The sequence below is a fragment of the Myiozetetes cayanensis genome, unplaced genomic scaffold (genome assembly GCF_022539395.1).
Source record: "Myiozetetes cayanensis isolate MyiCay16 unplaced genomic scaffold, myiCay2020 scf1, whole genome shotgun sequence".
Taxonomy (NCBI): Eukaryota; Metazoa; Chordata; class Aves; order Passeriformes; family Tyrannidae; genus Myiozetetes; species Myiozetetes cayanensis.
This window is the reverse complement of record NW_026086604.1, coordinates 119,747,760-119,775,051: the sequence shown is the minus strand read 5'-3', so window position 1 is coordinate 119,775,051 and position 27,292 is coordinate 119,747,760. Positions and strand designations below refer to the sequence as shown.

Genomic DNA, 27,292 nt, shown 5'->3' with positions numbered 1-27,292 from the left:
ATGAGCGCGCGAGGCGGGCGCGCACCCCCGGGTTGGCCAGCGGCCGCGCGCAGCCCCGCCCGCCTCCTCGCCGGATTCGCTGGCGGCCGCGGCGCGCGCACCGTCAATCACCGGCTCGATCCGCGGCGGGACCCGGGGCCGAGGGCCCGGTGTGGCCCCGCCCCCCGCGGTCCGGGCCCCGCCCCCTTCCCGCCCCTCCCTCCGCCCGGCGCTGTCAAGCGAGCGGCGCGAGGGCGGGAGCTGCGGCCGCCCCCGCGGAACGCGCGCGCCCCGGCGGCCACGCCCCTCCCGCGCGGCGCGGACGGCACAGCACCGGGAGGAGGAGGAGAAGGAGGAGGAGGAGAAGGAGGAGGAGGCGGCCGCCGAGGGCTCTGGGCCGCGTTCCGCCCCCGCCCCGCCCCTCGTGCCTGCGGCGTGGGGAGCCGGGCTGAGGAGGAGCGGGGTGGCCGAGGGGCCGGCGGCTGGGCTCGGTTTTCTGCTCAGTGGGCGTCGTTGGGGCCCCGGCGGGCCCCGCCCCCGCCCGCCCCCCACGGCCCGCGACTGTCACTCAAGGCGGCGGGCTGAGGCCGGCGGCGGCGGCGGGCGGAGAGAAAGGCAGCTACGCCACAGCCCAGCGGCGGCCATTCGTGGAAAAATAGGCCGTCCCGCTCCTCCCAGCTCCCGGCTGCGACCGGCCTTCTCCCCGCTACCCCCACCCCACCCTCCGCCTCCTCCTCCTCCTTCTCCTCCCCCCTAGAGCGGCGCCTCAGCGGGGCATTAATGCGGGATGAGCGGTATGTAACCCCCTCCCTCTCTCCCTCCTGTGCACACCCCTCCCTCCCTCCGCTCCTCCCTCCACCCTTCATCGCCCCTCTATCCCGCCCTCCCGGGTTCCCCCTTTTTTTCCCTGCTTCTCCCCCTTCTTACCCCGCTCTTCTCTCACTGCCCCTCCACCCATCCGTGCTGCTTCCCCTTATGCCCCCTTTCTTCTCTTCCTCTCCTGCCTACCCCTCCGGCTTGCCTCCTCCGTACCTCCCTCCTCCATTCCCCCTTTCTTCGCGAACCCTCCCTCCTGTGCACATCCCTCCCTCCTTCATTCCTCTTTTCCTCCCTCTTTCCCTCCCATGCACAACCCTCCTCCTGCCCCCTAAAGCATCGGCGGCCACTCAGTGGCCGTCGATGCTTTAGGGGGCAGGAGGAGGAGGAGGGTTGTGGGTGGTTTTTTCCTGCTGTCTCTGGGAGAGGAAACCAAACCTCCCCTTTTTGGGTGTTAACTCTCCAGCCCCCATGGGTTGGGTTTCAAACCACGTTTCTTAGGACTCGTTCTTTTGTAATAATGATTTGTACTGTTGTTTTTATGAAGAAGCAAAGGCGACGAGTTGGGAACTAAAAAGGATGTGCTCGTAGCTTTTGTTATTGTATAAATGAAGGTGAATAATTAACCTGTTACACTTGATATTTTTGCAGATCAAAAGAAGGAGGAAACTATGCCCACAGAGGGAGAGAAATCTCCCGAGGCAGAGAATAACAACAATAATAATAAAAAAGGGAAAACTGGAGGCTCACAGGTAAAGAACACACACCCGAAGAGGGAAGTGCCCAAACTATTAGCATTTAAAATGAAATATTCAGCTAAAAGCATTTCCTGCTCAGGGCATCTTTCTCTGGTTTGGATGAAACACAGTTGGTTGGGTGCAATGTTTTTACTGCCTGGACATGTTTATTTGATTGCATTTTGCCGCGATCAGCTGCTTTACATGTAATAGGAACATTTTTTAATTTTTGGGCTATTTTAGAGGGGAAAAAAGACTGAATTGAGGATGCAGTTGATGTCCTGGCTGTCACATATTCATTGATAATTAAGGACTTTTAAGGACTATGTTTAAATATTACTTACAGCAGTTCATACTTCCTTGTTCAGAGCTGTGTTGTTGGTCTCCATGCAGAAGCACTTTTTTTTTTTTTTTTTTTGCTTCCTGTGCAAACCTTAGTGCTCACTTCTTCTGATGGTTCATACTCAAGCTCTTCTGAATCTATTCTGTTTTCTCTCTTTATGGACAGGATTCTCAGCCTTCACCTCTCGCTTTGCTAGCAGCCACTTGCAGCAAAATAGGAACTCCTGGTGAGAATCAAGGAACTGGACAGCAGCAGATTATTATAGACCCAAATCAAGGTTTGGTGCAGCTTCAGAATCAGCCACAGCAGTTGGAATTGGTAACAACTCAGCTTGCTGGAAACGCTTGGCAGCTTGTTGCTGCTGCACCTTCTGCTTCAAAAGAAAATAATACTCAACAAGGATCTTCTGTTGCCTCAAGTGCAGCAAGTCCCTCCAGCAGTAACAATGGAAGTGCATCTCCTTCAAAAACTAAATCAGGCAATTCTTCTTCAACAACCCCTGGACAATTCCAAGTCATTCAAGTACAAAATCCAAGCGGTAGTGTCCAATACCAAGTGATCCCACAGATTCAGGCAACAGAAGGTCAAATCAATCCATCTAATGCTACTAGTCTACAAGACATACAGGGTCAAATTCAGCTTATTCCTGCAGGGAATAATCAAGCTATCCTCACAACTGCAAACAGGACAGCTTCGGGGAATGTTATTGCTCAAAACCTAGCAAATCAGACAGTTCCAGTCCAAATTAGGCCTGGTGTTTCCATACCACTGCAACTGCAAACTATTCCTGGTACTCAGGCGCAAGTTGTAACAACCTTACCTATAAACATTGGTGGAGTAACCCTGGCGTTGCCTGTGATTAACAATATTGCCACTGGAGGAAGTTCAGGGCAAGTTGGCCAGTCTACTGAGGGCGGAGTTTCCAATGGAAATCAGCTAGCATCTACACCTGTCACTTCTGCCTCTGGTACTACCATGCCAGAGTCTCCTTCCTCATCTTCCACTGCTACGACCACTGCCTCAACATCTCTGACTAGCAGTGACACGCTGGTAAGCTCTGCAGAAACAGGTCAATACACAAGCACAGCAGGCAGCAGCTCAGAGCAGGCGACTGAAGAACCTCAAACCACTGCTACAGACTCCGAAGCCCAGAGCTCCAGTCAGCTTCAGTCCAATGGACTGCAGAGCGTGCAGGATCAGTCAGGTTCTCTTCAGCAGGTCCAAATTGTCGGTCAGCCTATTCTGCAGCAGATACAGATCCAGCAGCCTCAACAGCAGATTATTCAGGCCATTCCTCCACAGTCATTTCAGCTCCAGTCAGGGCAGACTATACAGACCATCCAGCAGCAGCCGTTGCAGAATGTTCAGTTGCAGGCAGTGAGCCCAACTCAGGTGCTCATCAGGGCTCCAACTTTAACGCCATCAGGACAGATCAGCTGGCAAACTGTGCAGGTTCAGAATCTGCAAAGCCTTTCAAATCTTCAAGTTCAAAATGCTGGGTTACCCCAACAACTAACCATTACCCCTGTGTCTTCAAGCGGTGGCACAACCATTGCCCAGATTGCTCCGGTGGCTGTTGCTGGTACCCCCATCACTCTGAACGCTGCACAGCTTGCTTCAGTACCTAATCTTCAAACAGTAAGTGTTGCCAACCTGAGTGCTGCAGGTGTTCAAGTTCAAGGAGTTCCTGTTACCATTACCAGTGTTGCGGGTGAGTGGTCTGACAAAGTTTTGGGTTTGTTTTGGGTGTTTTGTTTTGTTTGTGATGGGTGGTTGTGTTTTTGTGGGGTATTTTTACTATTGCAAGAATGGTTTTAAATTAACGCTTTTTTCCAGAATTTTTTGTAATAAACATTAAACCCTTAACTGTGAAGAAATACCTTGTACTTACCGCTAAAATTCAAATTTTGAAATAGCTGACATTTTTGCTAAACATTGAGCTATTATTACCAGTTGTGTGAATTGAAATGGAACTGTTTGCATTTAATAAACTATGCTTAAATGATTCTATCCTCCATCTTACTAAAGACATGTAGACTCCAAAGGTAAACATGAGGCTTTACTGTTAGAGCTTTGATATGTTTGAAAAACAATAAGAAAAAGCTTTTTTTAACCAGGCAGTATTCCTAATCTCTGTATGAGAGATTTAGAATGAGAAAAACGACAATATGCAAACTGGGATACCTTGTGTCCTGGCATGCATTTGTATGGAACTACTCATTGCATTCTGCACTAGCTCATAAAGTTGTTCCTTTAAAAGTTTGAATTCTGCAAAGAGATTGAGTGGAATAAGTGTGCTCATGCACAGCATAGTTTGTGTGACTTGTCTTTAAATAAAAATAAAAACAGCTGATAACTGTACCTCGTTACTTGCTGATGAACTTTTGATAAGTATTATGAGATGCCTGTTTGGTTATGCTGGTCTAATAGCTGGGGAAGGAGCTCTTAAAAGGCCCTAGGATGGATAACCGAGCTTAGTTCTATGGTAAGTTCTGTGCAAGGTCTCTTCAGTGTCCCACAAGGGCAACTCTGTGTAAAATTTGCCAACTTTGAATGTTTCAGATAAAACTTGATTTAGGTAGAGGTTCTCTTTGCCAGCTTGATAAGTGCTTGCATAAGCTTGGATTTGTCATACAAGTAAAAGTCTTCTATTGTAGTAGTTACAGTAAACTGTTGTCTTACCAACAGCCTGACTACAGTCACAGCTTTTTAGTATAAAACTGTAAGAAAAAAACTCATGTTTAACTATTGTCCAGTCTGCATAAGCAAACGTTAGTATCATATTGACTCTTAAACTGTTTGGTTTTTTATAACCATATGTTAAGGTGAGAAATGTTTAACTGGGCAAAGGATGGTGTTCTTTAATTGAAATATTTTTGAGGAGACTGTACATTGTTTGATAATAAGAAATTTACCACTGGGAGAATTTCATCTGCTATAGTATTTTTGGCACTCGATGGCATGTTGAAATACTAAAAGCTGAGTTGGATGCACTAAACCTGGCTTATTTAAGGAGTGTCACAGAAATGTTAATCTGGGTAACCAGAATTAAAATCTTGACCTTGTGTTTAGTAGTGGTTCAAAGAGAAGTTCTGGTTACCAGCTGCTATATCTTGCAGTCTTATGTGCGTTGGAACATTTTTTTTCCTTGATGAGAAGGTGCTGGTTGACCACTGTTATTAGCCAATAGGCTCTAGTTTGGTTGGGGAATCTTCATAGGAAGCCTGCTTTGGGAACAACCTGGATTTGGGGGTGCAGAAAGAACCTTTCCACATGCAGGTTATTTCCCTGCTTTCTAATTGTGTACAACTGTTTAGTACACACTAGCAGGTATTAGTGCAAGATATTCTGATTCTCATCCCTCTTGGTTATATGGACCTCACCTCTGCTAACGTATGATGTCTTTTGGAAAATAAAGGGATTGAGGATGAAAGAGGGGGAGTGAGTCACGAATATGGTCCTGGACAAGCCAAGCCTTAGTCATATATGTTAACTAGACTTAAGCTTTGTGACCATCAAATTCCTCTCCACCCTCTGCCCCCTTGCTCCAGGTAGGGCTTATGGCTGTTTCTGTAGAACTTCTAATTTTATGCTGGCAGTAGTGAATCATAAAATGGTTTGGATTGAAATGGACCTTTAAAGGTCATGTAGTTCAACCCCTCTGCAGTGATCGCAGACATTTTCAACTAGATCAGGTTGCTCAGAGCCCCATCCAACCTGACCTTGAATGTTTTCCAGGACTGGGGCATCCACCACCTCTCCGGGCAACCTGTTCTAGTATTTTGCTACCCTCACTGTAGAAAACCCTACATGCCCATGTAAAAAGTTCCTCTCCAACTCTCTTGTAGCCTCTTTAGGTGCTAGAAGGTGCTCTAAGGCCTCCCTGAAGCCTTCTTTTCTCTAGACTGAACAAGTCCATTTCTGTCAGCCTTTTTTCATAGGAGAGGTGCTTCGCCCTTACAATCATCTTCTAACCTTTTCTCCTTTATCTAGTCAATAAGGTATCATTTCTCCCCCCAAGACGTGAGGTTTTGGAGAAAGAACAAATGCAAGAGATTAGTTATAATTGCCTTCTCTTATTTGCCTCTGCTTCCGTCTTGTGTAACTTCCTAGATGCTACACTCTGGGAATGAGAAACATAGTATCATGGAAAGGAAAGTGAAGCGCATGATTTGCTCTTAATGCTATATTAAGATTTCAATGAAACAATGGCTATGAAATAGAAAATTACAAATATGCTAAGATATAAACTTTGCTTATCACTTAAAAAGAGTAAGCTGACTTGGTCAGTGCTATTAACTTCCTCAGATTTGCTGGGTTTTATTTGAAATGCTTTTTGTTATTATTGTTACAGGAAACCTTTTGAAAAAATAAACAGCTCAGTTACCTCAGTATCTGCAGACTGGTATTTCCATTCTTTTCTACAGTACCTGAGCTTGCCAGTATGAAGTGTTTTGAAAATAAGTTGAAGTCTCCAGAAGTAGATCATTCACTACAAATGAGCAGTAGGTTTTAGAAATGGGCCATATGGAGGATGTCCAGCAAATGTTAGGAAGAAGACTGAGTGAAGGAAAAAAGTTACTTTGTCCTTCAGTGAAACCCCTTTGATCAAGCCAGTTGAGTTTCTAGGAAAAAAACTAAAAATTTTTTCTTGTATTTTTGTCATATTTCTATTCCATAATAGTGGTTTTCCTAGTTATTTCCACACTGATGTAATTTAGGTACCTTTTTTATATATGTAGTTTTTCAGTAGTAAATTAAATAGTAAAGCAAAAAAATTCTTAATTTGAAATTATAATAGAAAATGTTAAACTATAGAACAATTTTGAAAAAGGATGAGGGAGTTGTTGTGGTTTTTGTTTTGTCTGTTTGGTTTTTCATTTTGTCAAATGGTTTCTAAATTCAAAACCAGACAAATTTCACATTGGTAAGAAAAATATTAAAATCTTCTAGTAAATATTATGTTTTGGTCTGCTTTTATAATCTTTGTTACTCAAAGTCTACTGTAAGCCAAGCAAGATATCTGTGTGTTGGGGGGGGCAGTTTGTGTTTTGCAGGTAAAAGTTCAAACACTGATCTTGGTAAGTATCATATTTTGGGTTATATGTTCCACGTGATCAAAAAGCAGGGCAAAGCAGAGAAGTTCTGGCATCCTTTCATTTTCTGACCTAAGGGAGAACTCCTTCAATATCAGTGTTGCAGAGGAAAGTGGCTTTTTTGCTGTGAGAATGACTGAACACTGACATGGGTTACCCAGAGAAGTTGTGGACTCTTCATCTTTGGAGATACTCAGAAGCAGTCTGGACATGGTCCTGGACAACTTTCTGTAGGTGGCCCTGGTTGAGCAGGGTGGTGTGACCAGATGCCTTCCAGAGGTCCCTCACAGTCTACAGCATTCTGTGATTCTTTGAATTTTTTTTTAAGATGTACAAAGTGTCAGTCAAATGAGTAATTAAACGTACAGAAGAAATCTGGACAAGAAGACAAAAACTAAGTTTATGAGTCTTAAAACCAGATATTTAAAACATTATTTAATTAAGAGCTAATCAAACAAAAGACTACATAAAAGCAACTGTGTTTACTTGAACCTGCAGGGATCTACAAATACCTGCCTTGCTGTGAGATCAGTACCTGTCATGGCCTTTTAGTAAGCTAGTTCTGTACAAAGTAAGCTTCATTTCTTCTGTATTGTGTGAATTGTTGATGTTTTATACTTGGTTCCCTGTGGAAGGTAGGAATGGTATAGGTGGTGGCCTTCTGAATTTAGCCTCTATGAGCCTGGAGACAAGCAAGTACTGCACAGTATCTTTGCCCTTTTTGAAAGCTCCTGCTGTGAGAATTGCAGATGCAAGTGCAAAGGATTCCTATCCCCAGCCCCCTCTTAATATAAGGTATCTTTTGCCTTTTTAAAGTTTATTTTCAGGACCTTCCAATTGCCCAGATGTGTAAATTAACAGTATAAGTGACTGTGTAAAAAGAACTTATTTTAGTATTAGATGATTCTAAGAAAAATATACAGTTCCTAACGTTGTTTCCTTTTGGTGGGCTAAATTATTTTGGTTGATTTGTTGGTTTTGAGGGTTTTTGTCCCTCAGAATAATTCCCTGTTTCTTATGAGGGAAAAAGTAATAGGTCAAACTCCTATATACATACCTTAATTATACATCTTAAAGTAATTTTGTTACATGGTAATGGAGGTACTTGTGCCATACAAAAGTGAATGAGATGCTTTTGTTTTAAAATAGTGAAGAATATTTGTATTTTATGTATATTCGCTCCAAACTTTTTTACTTGCTTTAGGCAACAGTCACCAGATTCCATCATCTTGCAACACAAGTTCAAGATATTTTCTTTAAGATGAATGGTGACATGGCCTGAGTTATGGGGAGTTTGGAGTTTGTTGGCCAAAATAACCTGAAGCAAATGAGTTCTGTTCAGTGGAACAGTCTGTTGCCTGGCACTACTACAACTGGCTAGTTTTAAGTCTTTTGCAAGGATGTGCTGTGAACTCCGAAACAGTTATTAATGACAATGAAATCCAAGGCCAAGTGTTCTTACTGGAGTGCTTTAAAAATGTAATGAGGCTTGCCCTTCTGTTTCATACTCTATAGTAGTGTGAGTTACTAAGGCATTTCTCTCTTTGACCATTTACTTTCACTTCACTGCATTTAGTAGTTATGCAATTTGTCAGTACCTTGAGGTCTCCTGATTTCTTGTACCTTTTCCCACTTGTCTGCATCCAGCTTCAGCCTGTCTTCAAGGCTTTCTCTTCCCTTTCTGTCTTTATTCACTCTTCTTGTGTGACAATCACTAGTTTTAGGACTTGCTGTTCAAAGACTGAAGACACTGTTTAAATATTACTATCATTCTGGGTCAAAGTTTGCAGAGGAAATTCTTTAAATAGGAATAAAATGCATAAGATGAAATGTACGTCACTCAAGAATAGTGATTGGGAAAAGGGAAACATCGCGCTTATTTTTAAAAAGGTAAAAAGGAGACCCCTGAAAACTACTAACCAGTAAGCCTCATATGTGTCTGGTAAGGTCATGGAACACACCTGCAAAGTATGTCAAGGCATAACAGAGGAGAATTAGACACAACCAATATGTTGTCCCAAATCTTCATCAGACATGTCTTTGCAAAGGGTAAATCACACCTGACTAATCTGGTGGCCTTCTGTGACAGAGTGACTGCATTGGTAGTAAAGGAAAAGCAGCTGATTATCACCTACTTCATCTATGATGACTTATGTAGGGACTTTGACATAGTCCCTCACAGCAGCCTTGATAGATATGGGTTTTATGGATGAACTATTTAATGGATAAGGAAATGGCTGGATGGCCACATTCAAGAATTGCCATCAATGGTTCCATCTCCAAATGGAGATCGGTAGTCAGTGATGTCCCTCAGGGGACCAATACTGGTCAATAGCTCTGTTAATAACAAAGTCAAGTGCACCCTCAGCAAGTTGGCAGATCACACCAAAATGAGTGGTGCAGTTGATGCCCTTGAGGGAAGGGATACCATACAGAGGGACCTTGATAGGGTTGAGAAGTGGGTCAACGTGAACCTCATGTACTTCAGCAAGGCTGAATGAAAGGTTCTGCACCTGGGATGGGGCAATCCCCAATATCAGTGTAGTTTGGGTGATGGACTAATGGATTGAGAGCACCTCTGAGGAGAAAGACTTGGGCATATTGGCAGATGAAAATTTGTATGTGTGTTGGCAATGTACATTTGCAGCCCAGAAAGCTAATTGTATCCTGGGCTGCATAAAAAGAAATAAGATCAGCAGTTCAAGGAATGTGATTCTCCCACTCTTTGCCAGTCTTTTGAGAACCTATCTGTAATACTGTGTCTGGGAATGGGATCCCCAGAAGAAGACAGACATGGATCTGTTAGAGGAGGTCCAGGGGGAGCCATGAAAATGAAGAGATCTGGTACATATCTTGCACAAAGACAGACTGAGAGAGTTGGGGTTGTTCAAACTGGTGAAGAGAAGACTCTGGGGAGACCTTATTGCAGCCCTTCAATATAAAAAGGGAGCTTGTAAGGAAGACAGACTTTTTACCAAGGCCTGCCTGTAGTCACAGCACAAGGGGCAGCTGTTTTAAACTGAAGAAGGGTACGTTTAGATTGAATGTAAGGAGAAGAAATTTTTTTCCATGAGGATGGTGAGACACTGGAGCAGATTTCCTAGAGAGGTTGTGGATTCCCCATCCCTAGAAGTGTTCAAGGTGAGGTTAGCTCCATCTTTGAGCAACCTGATCTAGTTGAGATGTCCTTGCCTATGGCATAGGAGATTGGAACTGAGTGATCTTTAAAGGGCCCTTGTGACTCAAACCGTTCTATGATTCTATGAATGTAAGAATCAAAGGTGTTTCTGACCCTGCCTGATGCTGACTGCAGGTAATGCATACAAGAACAGTGCTCAGATACCTTCCCACCATTCAGTGATCTGCAGCTCAAGCCTTCCTGAGCCAGAAGTGGGATATTTTCTTTTAAATATATTTAATAGTCCTTGATGGATTTATTTTCTCTGAATTGGTCTTTTTTGAGTCTGCCTAATATTTTTAAGCACTCAGTACTTGTCTGCAATATATTCTGTTTTAGTTGTTGCATAAGACACATTTCTATTTAATGTTCTTAAACTCCTGTATTATGAAAACTTAAAATATCTTATCCACCTTCCTACCATCACAGTCTATTATTCTCTATCACATATGCTAGATTTTGAGGGAGGGGAAGGTGTTTAGTCTGAAGTTAGAATATTACACTTACGTTGTTGAATGAAAGAAAATGCATTTTTGTGAGATGTATCCTGTGGGTCTCCTTGCTCATGTTAATGTTATAGTGAATATGTATGGAAACAAAGTTAGTGAGTGGTGTAGCTAAGCAAGGAGGGATGTCTGTAGGTGGTAAGAAGGTGAAAAGGGTTTAAAATAGTCACGTGATATGCAAGTAAACTGGCAAATATGAACAACAAACATGGAAGTCAAAAGTGCTTAAGGATAGGGGTTGGGAGGAGTATAGAAATGTATCATACTTTTTCCAAAGTCGTGAAAGCTCACAACTGTTCTCAAGCCGCCTTGAGCTGAGAATTGTTGCAGAACCACAGTGTTCTAAATATTATAGTACTGGCATCCTTTTCAAATGCTTGAGAGTAATTACAGGAGAAGCGTTTAGTCTTCTAATGATAAAATTGCCTTGGTTAGGAGATTTTCTTAAACTGGAATTAAAAATAGTGGCAGAAATAGTTTAACAACAAACTATGCTGGTGAAAACAAACATTTCGTTTGGTGATGGTAGCACAAAAGGAAGTGTCAGTATACAGGTCCTGAACTTGATGCCTAAAGAACGCTGTTCAGCTAAATTGACAACAAGAATAAACTGGTAAAAACACCATGGTAAAACAAGTCTCTTCTGCCTGACCAGTGAGTAGCAAGGCATAACTTCACCATTATTTCTAAAATAAAGTGGGAAGAGGAAGCATTTCAAGTATGAAGTTTGCTCATAATTGCCAGGTAAAATAGGTTCATAATGAGCTATTTCTATGCTATAAACTTCAAGCATAAAATGTAAGTTTTAAATTCTTCAGAGAAGATTGTTACTAAAGTTGTATTTCCACGTTAGATTATGTGGTCTTATAAGAATATTTCCTCAATACAGACACGCTGTCTGAGAACACTGGGTTTTAGCATTCCCACTCTCACTCCCTATTGTCAGAAATCTGAGCATATAGAGCAGGAAATTAATTGGCTGAGCTTCTTTGTTCATAAAATTTCGAACAAGTAAACCGGGTGATATGGCACATCTTCATCAGCCTGTTAGTACTTTTTTCCTTTATTAAACTGTGCTTAGATCTGCTCTAAGCCAACCTTCTTGTGCTTCCATTACCACCTGGCATGAGGAAAAGACAAGAAGCATGTTCCAAATCTGATTTCAATAGCTTCCTCACTGTAACTTAAATTATGGAGTACTAAGCTTTATATGATTTTGGTGCTAGTAGATGAAAAAAATAACTTCTTACTGGATTAATAAATTAATAACCCTTTAATGGCAATGGTGATTAAATTGGAAAAAAATGATTAAATTGAAACAATCTAACTATATATGGAATGGCATATTTTGTTCTAAGGAGAATATTAATTTCAAGTATAAATAGTGTTGTTATTGGGAGTTACCCTGTGCAGAGCCAGGAAATGGGCTCAGTGATGCTTGTGGGTCCTTTCCAACTCAGGATATTCTATGATGATTGAAGAACAACTATGTTTTTCAATGGTCAATGATTTTTAATGAATAATTTAGTTAATAAATGTTTCTTGAATTATATGCTATAGCATAGAACCTTTGGAAGTAGTCGAGACTGCATAACAAAATGTAATTTTTATAATGAATGTTTTGCTCTCATCATGACACTTTCACCAAAACAGTAGTTCTGGACATCTGCAGTCTCTTGAGAAATGTAGCTTCTGAGCACATGCTTAGTTTAGTTTGGAGTATGGTTATATGGCTATATTGACTTCTGTATGTATCAGTTCTTAAGAATGGAGTTTCCACTGATGTTTAATACTACTGAGAGTCGATAACAGTCATATACCTTGATCAGCTGGTCATCGGAAAAACATTTTACTCCAACATGCATGTTTAGTCTTCGTAGATCGGCAGTCTAGTATGAAGTAGTTGTAAAGAGAAAATTATCAATTAATATCCTCCTGCCAAAAAAAACTTGGGATACATGTTAGGTCCAAGTCTGACTTTCCTTAATTATAGTTTGAAGTGATGATGTGACCACTTTTCCCTTGAGAAAAATATTGACGTTTAAGAAATATGGGCCTTTATTGTCTTATTTCTTTGTTCATCGGAAAGTAATTGACAAAAACATGAAGCTTTTAAGTTTCTTCTGAACCAGAAAAGATGACTAGGTATACAGTTTTATAGGGTTAACAGCATTACAGAAGATGTCAGAACTTCTAAGGGTTTGAATCTTAGAGATTTACATGACCCTTCTTTTGTGATTCTATAATATATGGTTTTGTTGGTCCTTGCCTGATGAAGGCTGTAACAAAGTGTCAGTTTTTACATCTCAGTAATGGTTAACCTATCTACCCATAGGCTGTTAATAAAACCAAGGTTTGTGTCTTGTATTTAGTCTTCCTGTATAAGGTCTTTGAAAACGTTTTATGAATCTTGTTTTATTCCTGATAATAATTTCTAATAATTTTGCCATTATTTTTGTTCTGAATAAATTATCAACTACTGTACAATTTAAACTAATTTCGAAGTCATCAATCTTCCTTTCTCTTGAAAGGATTTTCTGTTTTCCATGTATGGATGTACCTGTTAACTAATCCCTCCTGTACACAGAGACAGATTTACTCTAATCTTGATCAACATAACATTTCATATAGCCAAAATGTTTATTTCAAGGACATTCATGAACCTTCTAGCCAAGTGTAAAATATGTAAGCTAGCTACACCAAGTCAAAAATCCTATAAAACCTAACCAAAAAATCCTCATCACAACCTCCCAAAAATCAAAGAGAGTACTGGCAACTTGGCGCTTTTTTTTTTTTTTTTTTTTTTAATGTCAATCTACTTCTTTTGTTTCATGATTTGGCTATTACTGTTTCATCGTAATACTCAGAAATTGAATGGAGATGCAAAAAACCACACTTTCTGAGACCAGTATGTATTTTTCCATATGGCAGAAGTGTGTAAGATAGGCTTTTTTGGGGGGGAATGTTGTTCTGTTTCAGTTTTTCAGGTTTTGAGCTCCTCTAGTCAGACTGTGGAGACTGACAGTCAGCAAGTTTCTTTCTAGTCCTAGCCCAGTTTAAGAGTTAGGGGGAAGAGTTGAAGGAAAGAAGCGGGCTGCGTTCTGTTGTGGCTATAAGCCGTAGAATAATCTGAGAGCTGGGGCAAGGTGATGGGGTAGAGGGAGATGTTCCATAAAAGTAAACCTAAAAACCTCAATTTCTTAAATCTGCCATTAGTTTCCATGCAACGTCTCCAACACTTTGCAGCTCAGTTGATGCTTGGATTTTCAGTTATCTGTTGTTGTAAGATTCAGTACAAAAGGAACTACGTGTGGTCATCTGCAGAGAAGTGTTCTTGAATATTTATCCTAAATATGGTTCTTTTTGACTATTTACTCGATGATAAAAATCATGGGGTTTTTTGGAAGAGTCTCTTGCCTTTAGTATAACAAGTTATTCTTCTAATTCCACCTCCTTCTTTAGAATACCTAATAAATTGACCATATTTTCTTTACATTTGAAGTCACAGTATCCAGAACAACCAGAGATATTGCCTTCTTTAACTGAAACCACCACTAGGTTATTCAAGACTAAATTTTGCGAAACTGTAGCTCTGTGGTTGATTTTTATGTTGGTTTTGTATAGGTCTTTCTGTGTTGTGTTTGTGGTAGCTCTTTCCTGTGTTTAATAAAGTAATAAAAAGGAAACTTTCTATTAGTTTAATGGAAGATACTACCTGAAAACTTCTTTTCTGTCTCAAAGTACTGAAGTCACCTCAGGTTGTCCTACAGCACTTTGGTAAAGCCTTACATTTTTGAAAAGTCTTTAAAGTAACTTTGTGAAATTTTTGGGGCATTGGTTTGATTATTGGTAACACAAAAGATTATCACACTAAAGGAAACAGACTTTATTTTTTTTTAAGATGCTTAAACCCCTCAAAGTTTTTATTGCCTTAAATTTCATGCTTTTAAGTGGTATTTTTAACAGAAGTTAAGCTCAATTATGATACTGTTCAGTAATTTTTTAACACATTTTTTTGAAGAAGGAGATAACAAGTTCTTAAAAGTCTTGTCCAAGTTGGCCACAGGAAAAGATAGAAACTTCTGCAGTGCCCCGTAGGAGTAGAAAAGACAGATGTAGAGTTGACACTGCACTGGAAACTTCCTGCTTGTAGTAGCATCTAGGCACAATGCTGTGATTTGCAATGACCTTAATTTCTTGTAGTAGTTGGGTGAATCCAATTCCTGTCACTGCTACAAACTGATCTTCTCTACAGAACGTATGGGTCCCTTGCATCAATGCTTGCACAGTTTCTGTTTTGGGAAATTCTTCTTTTATCACGTATTGTTTCTTCATAAATCATTAGAAACCACTGATCTAGAAGAGAGAGAAAAATTGTTGCATACTGCATCATCTTCTGTGTAAATACTGAAACTCACTGTTGTCTTCACATATATTTAATTTTAAAATATGAATTGCACTTCTTTTTTCAGCATGAAACCGCCTTCCTAGTAGTTGCGGGTTTTTTCTAAAAATTGATCTCTAACTATAAACTATGGCCACAGACTTTTAAAAAATGTTAGAATCTTGGTTATATCTTAATAAAAGTGTAATTATAAACTATTTATTTATAAATTATTTATATAAAATATAAATATATTTTACTACAAATAAATATATAAAATATATATTTATTATCTGTATGTCTTTGTGTAAAAAGAATATTAGAATAAAAGCTGACTGTATCTGGTGTATGCAGGGCAAGGGGAGATAAGAAACGTCTTTTTCCCCATTGCTTTGCATCAGTAAGTTGTTAATGGGTGAGTTGCCACATCAGCTCTGATGCTGGTAGAGATTTGGAACTCTGCAGACCATCATTAACTTTAGTTAGCTGTCCTGCAGTAATAGGCATTGAATTATGAACATTGCCTGCAACCTTCTCTTTGCTTTTTAGAATATGCAGTTGAACAAATTTTCTTTTTTGCAACATTTACCACTGTGGCTCTAGGTACACTTTGCAAAGTGTTTCTCAGATTTTGCAGTAAGGTGCACTCTACTTAGATAAGCCTGTCATTAATGCTGTCCTCTTTTGGACTGCTGAATGTTGGTTGCACAACAAAACCAGGAAATCTATCAAATTGTTCTGAGGAACTATGTAGCAGAACCTCGAAGTGTCCTTTTCTTAGTCTTGAGTTTCACTTATTTCCAAGATCCATTTTTCTAATGCTTGACTTGCATGATTTCTGTAGATCATTAAAGTTAAGTCCTTTTCTTCCCATTCTGCCCTGTTTGCCTCAGAGAGTAGTTTTTCATGTTTGCTACTTCAGGTGAGCAAGAATAGGGGTGCAGATGCAGTGTGTAGTAATGGGAAACTTGACTTAGGATGGATGGCTGAGCCTAATTACCATGGTCATCATCCATCAATCACTCTGTGGGAAAGTACTTCTTAGGTACCATGCATTAGCTTTCTTTCATCATCCAGGTGCTGTTATGGGAGTTACTATTTTGAAAATCAGTTTTTAACTCAAAATGTGATTGAGATATATGTGTGTGTGTGTGTGTGTATTGTTTGATTTCATAGCAGTTACTTAAAGTTGTTCTATTTTCTTGTATGAATGTGTTACAAAGTCGTCTATGGGAAAGTACATTTGAGCTGTAGCTGCTAAGATGCAGTTTTACTGCAAAATTGGAAAGCTGAGTAGGTGATGCTGAAAATTAAGGATGTGTAATCCTTTATCTTGATAATCCTGTATCTTGCATTAATAAGTAATGCATTTACTTAATGGCTTAAATGGGAAAGGCTGGTGACTGAAGTTATGCAGGTTCTTCTGTTTGAGAAGCTTAAAAATTTCTAGAACATTAATTACATTCAATCATAATCATATATGTAATACTGCAAAAAGTGAGAGTCTTATTGCACTGGATTTGCAAAGTAAATACCATATCAGGTTTCCTTGCTGTTTGCATTTTGTCCTGTGGTCAAATAAATGGTTACTATCCAAAAGAAAGCGAGAACTTAGACCTGAGAGAAAATGAAATGCAGTGGAGTAGTTGGTGTCTGTGCTATTTTGTATCAATGTTATTTTATAACATTTTGTTGTAACTTTATATCCCTACAGAATATACAGTAAGTACATAAGTACAATGTTGTAACTTTATATCCCTACAGAATGTCAGTCATACACAAGTTCAGTGATGATTTTGTTAATCAAAAATATTGCACAGTTTCAGAAAATCTTTTACCTTCCAAAAGCAGGTGTAAATGTACGGTGACTGCTTTGACAACTCACATAGAATAACAGAGATGAACTGAAGTGTGACTTGGTTCCTTCATACAGTGAGTTGTTTAGACCTCCTTCTGAAACCTGTGCTGAAACTTGAGAGCTCTTGTTACTGAAAGGTTTGATTATAAATGGTGAAGTGTAGTCATATCAGGTCTTGTGGTATGGAGTATATCAGGAAGAAGCAATGTCAAGTAATCTCATGATTGTGGTAGAATTTCTGGAAGGCTTTAAATGGTATTTTAATGCCACTAGTAAGAAGTTAAATGGAATATTTTTGATAGGTCTTTTTTCTCTATTTAGAAAGTGTCAGGAGATCGTTCTCTTCCTATGTGGATAACATTATCTCAACCACCTTTTTTTAGAATCAGCAGGCTTGTTTATTGGGGATTTTTTTCCAAATAAAAAGCTAATTTATATCTAGATCCTCTCAACTGAGAAATCCTCATTTTTATAAACATTTAGAAGTTGTCCAGATTTAATTTAGTAGGCTGCTGACAAACTCATATCAGCAGTTAAGTTTTCTCAATATCTTCCTCTGGTAGGCTTGATTCAAGAAATAATGAAATGCTTTCATCTTCCTCTAATAAGTACAAATTATGTAAAAGTTAAAGGCCTTAGAGATCCATAGTGGATAGTACATGTTTTTAAAAAAATCAAAATTCCATACAACTCAAGACTACGCAGGTTTACTTTGAGATTTAGGGCATGTTCTGTCAGTTGTTTTGTGAAATTTTTCTGATTTTTCTTTAGAAAAAAAGGTGTTTTCAAGTGGTCTAAAATACATTGGTTTTATTTTCAAGATTCTTTGTGCTTGTTTTTTAGTTTTTTGTGTTTAACAGCTTTAAAATGAGAATAGATAAATTTCTATCCTGTAGATCACTAGTGTGCTAGCTTGTTAAAATGCTCCCTCAGAAGTTCAAAACAAAAATTAGGTCCAGGAATTACATTATTGAGCTTCCCAGTGTTTTCTGGTAACTCTGTAAATCTCTGACAAAAAATAATTGTCATATATGTGTGCTGCCTTCAGTTACTCTTTTACCTCAAAAATAGGTTTGCTTATTGAATATTGTGGTGTAGTTCTTTAAATAAGGCAATTTGTAGGATATTTTCAGAGTTTCAGAATGTTCTGTTCTGAATTTAGTAAGTGGAATCCAAGGGAAGGGATTTTAAAATAGCAGCTCTGTGAGAATAATTTAAAGAAGAAAAATCAACATTTGCATTAAAAAATGCTGTAGCTAGGTAATCCCATCTAAAGAACAGTCAATTAATTACTGTTTAACTGAAAACATATGGATAATATAATTTTCTGCCTGAGCAACCTTATTTGGCATCTTCTCTTTCATATTTTTATTGCCATCTTTACAGTTACTGTGAAGAATTTCTACTCAGATGTATCACTATATTATGCTTAATAAATAGATTAAGGTTGTAGCTCAGTAGTGTGTATCCTGTACTCCAAGATACACCTGGTCCTGCATGGGGGAAGGAAAGTTCAGAACTGATAAAGTATGTGACAGCAGTGGTACTTGGTATTCTGAAGAAGTATCAGAAGACCCTTCTGTGGTTGGTCATTTCATGACTTAGAGAGTGGAAGTTGGCTTGTATCTGTCAGCACAGTATGTTGGGTTTTTTAGAAATGCTGAAAAGGCTTCCCTATAAATGTGGATTATTCAGATCCAGCAAGTGTTATGGACATTCATCACTAGTCATAGGGTGAGAAAAGGAGTCATCCTTCTTAGGGTTCGAGTGCCTCGATTCACACCTTACTTCAAAAGCCTTGATCTGGTAGCCCAGGGAAAAGTTGCATTGAAACTTTAATATCAATTCAAGAAAATCAAAGAGAAAGAGAAAATGAAGAAACAATTATCCTTTTCAACTGAGTTCTGACCACAGACTAGTTAGGTTACAGGACTTTTTTGCTCAAAGAGGACTTTGTGATGTAGATGAAGTCATCGCTCTAACAGACTGTAACAATAAAAGATAGTTCTTAATAATGTACTTGAAAATGTGACTGATAGTGAAAACAGAATAAAAGGCTGCAGTAGGTATGGCCATAATATCTGTTATATCTTTAACTTTTGTCATGACCATTCACAGACTCATCATTTATAGTGGTCCTGTGTGAATTTGCATCTTGGGTATGTTTAGCGGCAAGCAGATTGTATTCTGGGAAAGATTACAAGCCGAGCAAGTTCTTCCTATTCAGTTACCTTTGGCTCACCGAAAAGTGCAACTATTTTTCAACACAAGCAATCAGATTATCATATAAGATAAGCATTAGATATAAGAAAAATAAATTAATGGCCTTTTTATTACTCTGGTTATTTATAACACATGGTCAGCATTTCAACAGCTTAACAGCCTGACAGGGAGTTGCCCCTAAACCTCACACTTTCTTTGGAAGCTCTTGTGTCCTTTTCTACCAGTGTTAGACTAAAGTGCTAGATATTACTATTTGCATTTATATTATGAGGTTCTCCTTACCCTATCATATGCTCCCTGAAGGATTCTCAAGAGTGCTTTTCTTTCCCATTAGAGTTGGAAAATAAACTTATTTCCAGTACACTGCTATTCTGAAAAGAGTTTGTTCTGCTGTAGACATATGGGGACTCTGAACTCAAGATTAGACCTGTAATTATTTTTCCTCTGCTGTGAATACCAGACTTTTTTTAGAACTATTTTTTGTTTTACTACCTATCTGTCCTACAGATAGTGGGATTCAAACATTATCTTTTGTAGGTTTGTCCTTGTTCCTTTCAGAGAACTCAAAACACTCACCATCTGTCAGTATTTGCAGCCTGCTTAAGGGAACAAGGGGTTCATGTGTATTCATATCTAGGTATATCAAATGCAACTTCCAGGTATAAACCAAGGGAGATAACTGGGAAAATTTGGTCAGTATTTCTGGTGAAAATAGTCAGGCAAAAGATAGATTTATTCTATTTCTTGTAGCCAACAGTGGCCTGTTAGAGGACAAGTCAGGTCACTTTGGGAGGTTCTCCGTATATCGTGTTCTTCAGTCCTAAACCACCTGCATGTGAGTGGTGGTGGTAGGTGGTTGTGTTGCCTTTCGTCTATGGCTGTTAGCACCATGTTACACAAGATAGCCTGTCCAGCCATCTATTGCTCCTGAGCAATCATGTGAACGAAGTAGTCATTGTCCTGTCCTGGGTTGTATCTGAACTCACTCAGTATCTGGGTAGTTTAGACTTCAGAGAGATTGTTCTTCCCAGTCCCCAGTGATGGTGTCTATTATGGATGCTTGAGAAGTAAGTCAGAGTAACCATTACAATCTCTCTGAATCACGTTCCCTCCAAGGGATTTCTGAGTTTTAAATGAATGCTTCAATACTGAGGACTTCCAAGACTTAAAATATTGTAGTCTGTCCTAAGGAATTCTGGTTGCCCGTTACACTCTCTCAGTAAGAAGGTATTATTTCCTTTAATTTGCCATTTGAATGAAGGCACTGAATTTTTAAAAATGGCAGCATCTAATTATATTTTGTCCCATTCCTGTTACTGGCAGGACTGGCACTCTGTTGTCATATTGCAGCTGGAAGTCATATCTCTGTGTCAGATTTATTTTATCCTGTTATTTTCTTAGACTGTATAGTACTTTTTAAAGCTGTATAGTAATTTTTAAAGCAAACATAATATTATTCTGCTGCTCAAGAAACTACATTTCTTACCTGTATTGGAATACTCTATTTTGGTTTAATATCAAGACAGTAATCTTGATTTCCTTTGATCAAGAAAGCCAATGAGATAAATGGACTTAAGCAATGAAGCTGAATTCTTCATTCATCAAGTTAATCTTAGAATTCCATTTGATCACTTCCCTGGGAAGCCTGTTCCAGTGACCATCCACCCTCTCAGTGAAGAACCTTTTCTTAATGTCCAAACTGAACTTCCCCTGGTGCAGCTTCAAGCCATTCCCTCGTGTCCTATCGCTGGTCACCAGAGAGAGGAGATCAGCACCTGCCCCTCCACTGCCCCCCTTGAGGAAGGTGCAGACTGTGTGGATGTCACCCCTCAGCCTTCACTTCTTCAAGCTGAACAAACCAAGAGACTTCAGGCGCTCCTTGTAAGTCACCCTCGAGGCCTTTCACCATCCTGGTCACCCTCCTCTGGACACACTCGAATAGTTTGATGTTCTTCTTATGTTAAGGCACCCAAAACAGCACAAAGTGCTCAAGGTGGGGCCACATCAGTGCAGTGCAGAGCGGACAGTCACTTCCCTCGTGTCAGCTCGCTACGCTGTGCTGGATGCACTCCTGGATACAGCTGGCCATTTTGCCTGCCGGGGCACACTGCTGGCTCATATACAGCTTGCCATCAACCCAAACACCAGATCTCTTTCTGTGGGGCTGCTCTCCAGCTTCTTGTCCCCCCATTTGTACACATAACCAGAATTACCCTCCCAGGTGGAGAATCCTGCAAAACAGCAATCCCAAGAAAGCTCTGGTGTGTGTTAGCTTGTTCAGGTCTAGTCCTACAACGTTTCTTTTTCTTTGGGAAAGTTCCTTTATGGCTCAATGTTTATTCAGGACAGATTGTAAGAGAAGTGACAATTCTGCCATTACCATAAAGCAACTCTTAAAATTAGCTAATTGTAGTTTTCTGAGTGCAGATATGTTTTCAAAGGTTATTAGAGAGACATGAATTGGCAACTGATGGAACAATATTTCTTCATAAGATTTTGTTTAGTTTATTTCAGCTTTTGAGAAAAAGAACTCTTGTTAAACTAGTTAACATTTCTCAGTCAGTAATTTACAGTGTTGTGCTGTTCTAATAACAAATTACATTAAAGAGGGTTATCCAAGCTAGCAGATAGGTACTCTGGTAGTGCTTCAGGAAAATGGCTGGATTTAATACTTGGTTTATGGCTTCCTTTAACATTAGGTGGATTTTTGTTCTACAAAATGCATGATGTTCATTGGTGCATTTTATTTATCAAAATGACTTACAAAAGGTGCAAACACTTTATTTTACAGGTCAACAGCAAGGACAGGATGGAGTGAAAGTACAGCAAGCCACAATAGCTCCTGTTACCGTAGCAGTAGGTGGCATTGCTAATGCAGCAATTGGTGCTGTTAGTCCTGATCAGATAACACAAGTGCAGCTGCAACAAGCTCAGCAAGCTTCTGACCAGGAAGTGCAGCCTGGCAAGAGACTGAGAAGAGTTGCCTGTTCATGTCCTAATTGCAGAGAGGGAGAAGGAAGGTAAATGTAAATTTTATCAGTATGTATTTTAGCATCTTATCACAGCTTGCCTCATTTGGGCATGAGATTGTCTTGTATCACCTAGATTTTTAATGCTTTCTATTAGAAAGTACATTTGTGGGGAGCTTTTTTAGACAGGGGATTATAATTGTCTCTATTAGCATGAAATGTTTTTCGCAATAGCTCATAATATTCTAGAGTATAACTACTTACCTGTTTAAATATGATCTTTTAGAGGCAGCAATGAACCAGGAAAAAAGAAACAACATATCTGCCATATTGAAGGATGTGGAAAAGTTTATGGCAAGACATCTCATCTTCGAGCACATCTGCGCTGGCATACCGGTGAAAGACCATTTATATGCAACTGGATTTTTTGTGGCAAGCGATTTACAAGGAGTGATGAGTTACAAAGACATAGAAGAACCCACACAGGTTGGTCAACCCTTTCTTGGACGCATAGTACAGCAAGTCTGAATCACAGTGGCCATGGTTAAACAGTGGTATCAAAGTTCTCGCTTGTTAGGTTATCTGAAAACTACTCTTAAATGTAAGTAAAGTAACTTTAAAATGAGGAAGTGGTAGATTTCAGTTTTCATCAATTCAAGCTGACTATGAAATCATACAAATTAAATGGGATCTGTTTCAACTGTTCTTCTGTATTTGGGCTAGAGAAAGATGACCACTTCATCACAGATAGCTGACATACATTAACTAGTGCCTGATCTAAATTTAACAAATTTAGGTTGGGCATGTAGGACGGGCTATGGACTAGGGTCATTATTTCCTCACTTGGGCTAGCTCAGTCTTTAAGAAATTTGTTAACCTAGTGCATACATTAGATTTGGTCTTCTTGGGAAGTTTCTTGAAGTTTCAAGTGGGAGCTGATAAAGCAAGTTCTCTTAACAGTTCAGATTGGAAAAGTGGACCTTTTAGAAGCTGAGAATTTTGTCAGCTTTAATATTTCTAGCTCCAGGAGGGCACCCCCTCTGTGTCTCTCCTTCACCAGCTTACAGCACCAAAGTCTAAGCGCTAATTTCATCTAAGCACTGATAGGACCTTCGGGTATGTTGAATTTGTCTCTCTTGCTGTATTTCATACATCCTCATGGAGCATTGGGATTCATGTTTCCAAATTCCCTTTCCATCCCTGTAATTTAAGTAACAGAAGTATTCTTAAAAAGTGTTACTAAGTCATTCTTTAAAGGGCTTTTACCTGCCTCACTCTGTTAGGTTTATGGAAGTTTATGAAAATTCTCTGGTGACCTGAGATTCAAACTCCTCACCAAATAATCACAGCATAGCATATAATTGTTGAGAACATTTTAGTAGTGAAGAGTAGATTGCCAGAAGCCTGTGACTAAACAGAACACACCTGGAAATGAGTCAGGTAGAAAAGAAAATGTTGTATCCTTTTAAAGACACTTCAAATGTTGTATAGGATAGGGTCAGATTCAAATGATCAAGCAGCGTTCAGTGCTCTCATTCAGTAACATTTTGGTTTTGTTCTTCTTTTAAAAAGGTGAAAAGAGATTTGAGTGTCCGGAATGTTCTAAAAGGTTTATGCGAAGTGACCATCTCTCGAAACATGTCAAAACTCATCAGAACAAGAAGGGTGGTGGAACAGCCCTTGCTATTGTTACCTCAGGAGAACTGGACTCTTCAGTTACTGAGGTTCTTGGATCTCCAAGAATTGTCACTGTTGCTGCCATTTCTCAAGATTCAAACCCAGCAACCCCTAATGTTTCAACAAACATGGAAGAATTCTGAAAGGATCATTTATATGGACACCTAGTGCTGCACTTAAGTTTACATACCTTTCAGGATATGGAAGTGGGCTGGTAAAGTGGATTACAGAGCAGGAAATCATTTTTTCAGTCATGACTTCTGTAAGTGTTCCAGGTTGAAGGGTCAGCATGGGAAGTGTACACCGGTGCAACAAGACAAAAATTTCAAAGATACAAACACCGCAAATTGATGACTGGATAACCAGATCGAGGAATAATATTTCCATACTGTACTTTTTTAGTTATATGTCTGTATATTCTGTAACAATTTTAAGTGAACTTTACCCCCCTATTTTAGCATTGTATGTTAATATGTTTATAAAATCAGATAGTATCAATGTAAAACAGGGTGGACCTTGACTAGGATTAATACCATTTGATGAAGGTACTTTATTTTTAACATAAATTTGTAATATTTTCATGACAGCATCCTTTTCCCTTAAGGCACAGCAAAACTGAGTATAGGATGAACAATAGTGGATGTATTTTAGGATTTTGTTAGGCTTTTGCTCAGTCCATACAACACATCAGTTAATTTTGGCCATCTTTTCTCAAGTTTTGGAACTACTCTAGATGCAGTTGGACGATGCATGCTGTGAAGTGGTTCTGAGGTGGACCTCAGACTAATTTTAACCACTACATTATAGTAGTGTGCATAAATGACAATCAGTGTTTTCATTACTCTCTTTGTGTAGAGAGCTAAGGTTATGTAGAATTAGTGTATACAGTAGGAAAGATAAAACCATAGAAAGATATTAAAATAAGATTTTACAAAAGTAATGTTAACTTTATGTAGGATGAAAAAAATTGTGTCAGTTTTTGGTAATTCATTTCATTATGTATGTCCCTGCCCATGACAAGGAGGTTGGAACTAGATGATCTTTAAAGTCCCTTCCAACCCAAATCACTTTATAATTCTATGATTCTGTATTTTAAAACATCTGTGGCCCATCTCTAACTCGTAGGTAACCTGAATCTTAAAACACAATTTTAGCTATTTAAATGTTTTAATTTTGTTAGAATTCATGGAAATTAATCAGACAATTGAGTGTTATAGCTCATTCTCCAGCAACTCATCTCTGTAAATACTAGTTTAATATGTTGTGGTTAATGTGCTGAGTTCTTTGTGCTTTGACTTAATAGCCAAAGAAAAAAATTGTCACATTTTAACAACAACAACAACAAAAAAGTAAGTAAACATGTTCTCTCTTTTCCCCTAAATATTACTATTTTCTTTTCAAGGATAATATGTGGGCTGATAATAAATATCTGTTACCTATCAACTCTTATATTGAGCCTCCAATTACAAAACAAACTGGGAAAAGAGAAATATTTTGCAACATGAATTTTGGTTTCAAAGGCTTGGTTGCATTTTCAAATGTGACAGTGAATACAGAGGTATTGGAAAAAACCAGTTACAACAAAACCTGCATTTTCTATGTGAAAATTGCAGTACGTGCAAAGAGTAAAGATGGCCAAATATTTCATACTCAAGATTTTTAATTAATTCCCATGGCATAAATGTAACCTTTTACATCTAAAGTCATTTGTTAATAAATTCTCATAACCAGTTTTAAAAGAAATTTATATACCAAAATATTTTTTACTTAACTAAAGGAAGTACAGTGCAAGAGGGATAAGATGGGGGTTTTTTCCCGTGCAAATTATGGAAGGAAGAATGTGTGTGGTAGCTGTTGGTTTGCAAGACATAACAGATACCCTGTGCATTCCCTCAAAAACGTATACTTCTCATCTGAACACTTTATCAGTCTTGTGGTGTTTTCTGTATTTTTGAAGCAAAAGAAAAACCAATCATTGTTTACACTGTGTACACTTTAGGCCAGCCCTTTGTAGCAAAATACTAAGCTGAGGGTATTTTATACTTTCAGTTTACATAAAAAGCTTTGAGATAAAAGAAAAGCAATTTTACACTGTGGTTATAAATTTCAAGTTTCTTAAAGCTTTTTTAGACTTGTAACAGAGTCTTTAAATTTTAGTTGGGTTTTGTACATTATTTTGTATATTTTATTTAAAGTACTCTTAACTGATGTATCTGGATTTAAAACATCAGAATCAATTAGGTGTTACATTTAATACAGATGAACATTAGGTAGTATTAACTGTTAATTTTATTATATAGGAAATAAAACATCAAATATATATTTTATCATTATACTTCACAATCAGTGCTCTACATTTCTTTATGCAAAGAACTTTCCTAATATAAATACCATGTTTCCTAAAAGTTAACAGTTTTTGTAAACTAAAGTTACAAGCATTCTGCACAACCATTTCATATGTAATTTTTTCCATGCATACTTATGTATGCATACAGGAAACTGAAGTAATTTTTAATCTGCAATGAATCCCTATTATAGATGTATCCAAATCTAAATCTGGTTGGTTTCATAGCATCCCGAGTACATTAACTTGTGTTAGCAGGTGCACATTTTACCGCTGGAATTAGAAACATTTTGACAGTCTGTTCTGCATACCATTCTGAATCCACTTTTCTGTCTTAAAAGGATCGTAAATTTCAATGTCCTTTATTTGACTCAGTGGGATATAGCTGTTGTAAGTAATAGGGCACAGATGTGCAGTAGTATCTTGTTTAATGGCATTTCACTGTTCATTCCCTTTGCCACCATTAAAAATTTTGCTTTATTGTAATTATCAGTGCAAAGTGTATTTACCATGGTAGAACTCCAGTGTTAGAATAGTTTTTTTCTTACAATATACTTTCTTTGGTTAGGTTTGTGTATGTGTTGCCGATTACATTAGCAATTGGTGTTAAGTCATTATTTATCACCTTCTTTCATGAGAGCAGTAATAAAAGTGTGTAATCTAGGAGAAAAAGTTAATTTGTCAAAGTTAAGTAAGCATGATGTTTAGGTCCTATTTTTCAATTTTATAACTGTTTTATTGTAACAATATTTGTATTTAAGTCTTCATTTTAATGCCTTGTGGTGTTTTTTTATGCATGTCACTGAATTGTCATCCCGCAAGAATTGATGTGCAGCATAGGGTATTAAATCTACATAATGATTTTGAAACAGAAAAATAGTTGATGGTAAAAATGTAAATGTTTTGCAAAAATTCCTTATAAAAAAAAGTTTTGTAGTAATATTTCACTTGTAAATTTTTCTAAAAAAAATGGAAAAGGAAAAAAATGAGAGTAATGTTTCCCCACATCTAGAATTTAGAAATTAATTCTGCCAGCAAAGCCTGTAAGGCATTAATCTGACACTTTTACAATGCTGATTTGTATAATTTTTTGGTGGGTTTGGAACTAAAATCAAGTTGTACAAGTTGTTGCCTGCAATAACGTTTTGCAAGTAACCTATTAAAATTCCCTTGAGTTTAAAA

General features: G+C 38.6%; 1 protein-coding gene across 1 annotated transcript; it reads left to right on the top strand.

Annotated features, from left to right (window-relative positions):
* The first annotated feature begins 351 nt into the window (after positions 1-351).
* Positions 352-27,292, top strand: SP4 (Sp4 transcription factor). Its single transcript, XM_050329349.1, has 6 exons — positions 352-773; positions 1,447-1,547; positions 2,041-3,586; positions 21,912-22,140; positions 22,376-22,575; positions 23,662-27,292. The coding sequence occupies exons 1-6, from the start codon at positions 767-769 to the stop codon at positions 23,907-23,909; spliced, it is 2,331 nt and encodes a 776-aa protein (XP_050185306.1). The 5' UTR covers positions 352-766; the 3' UTR covers positions 23,910-27,292.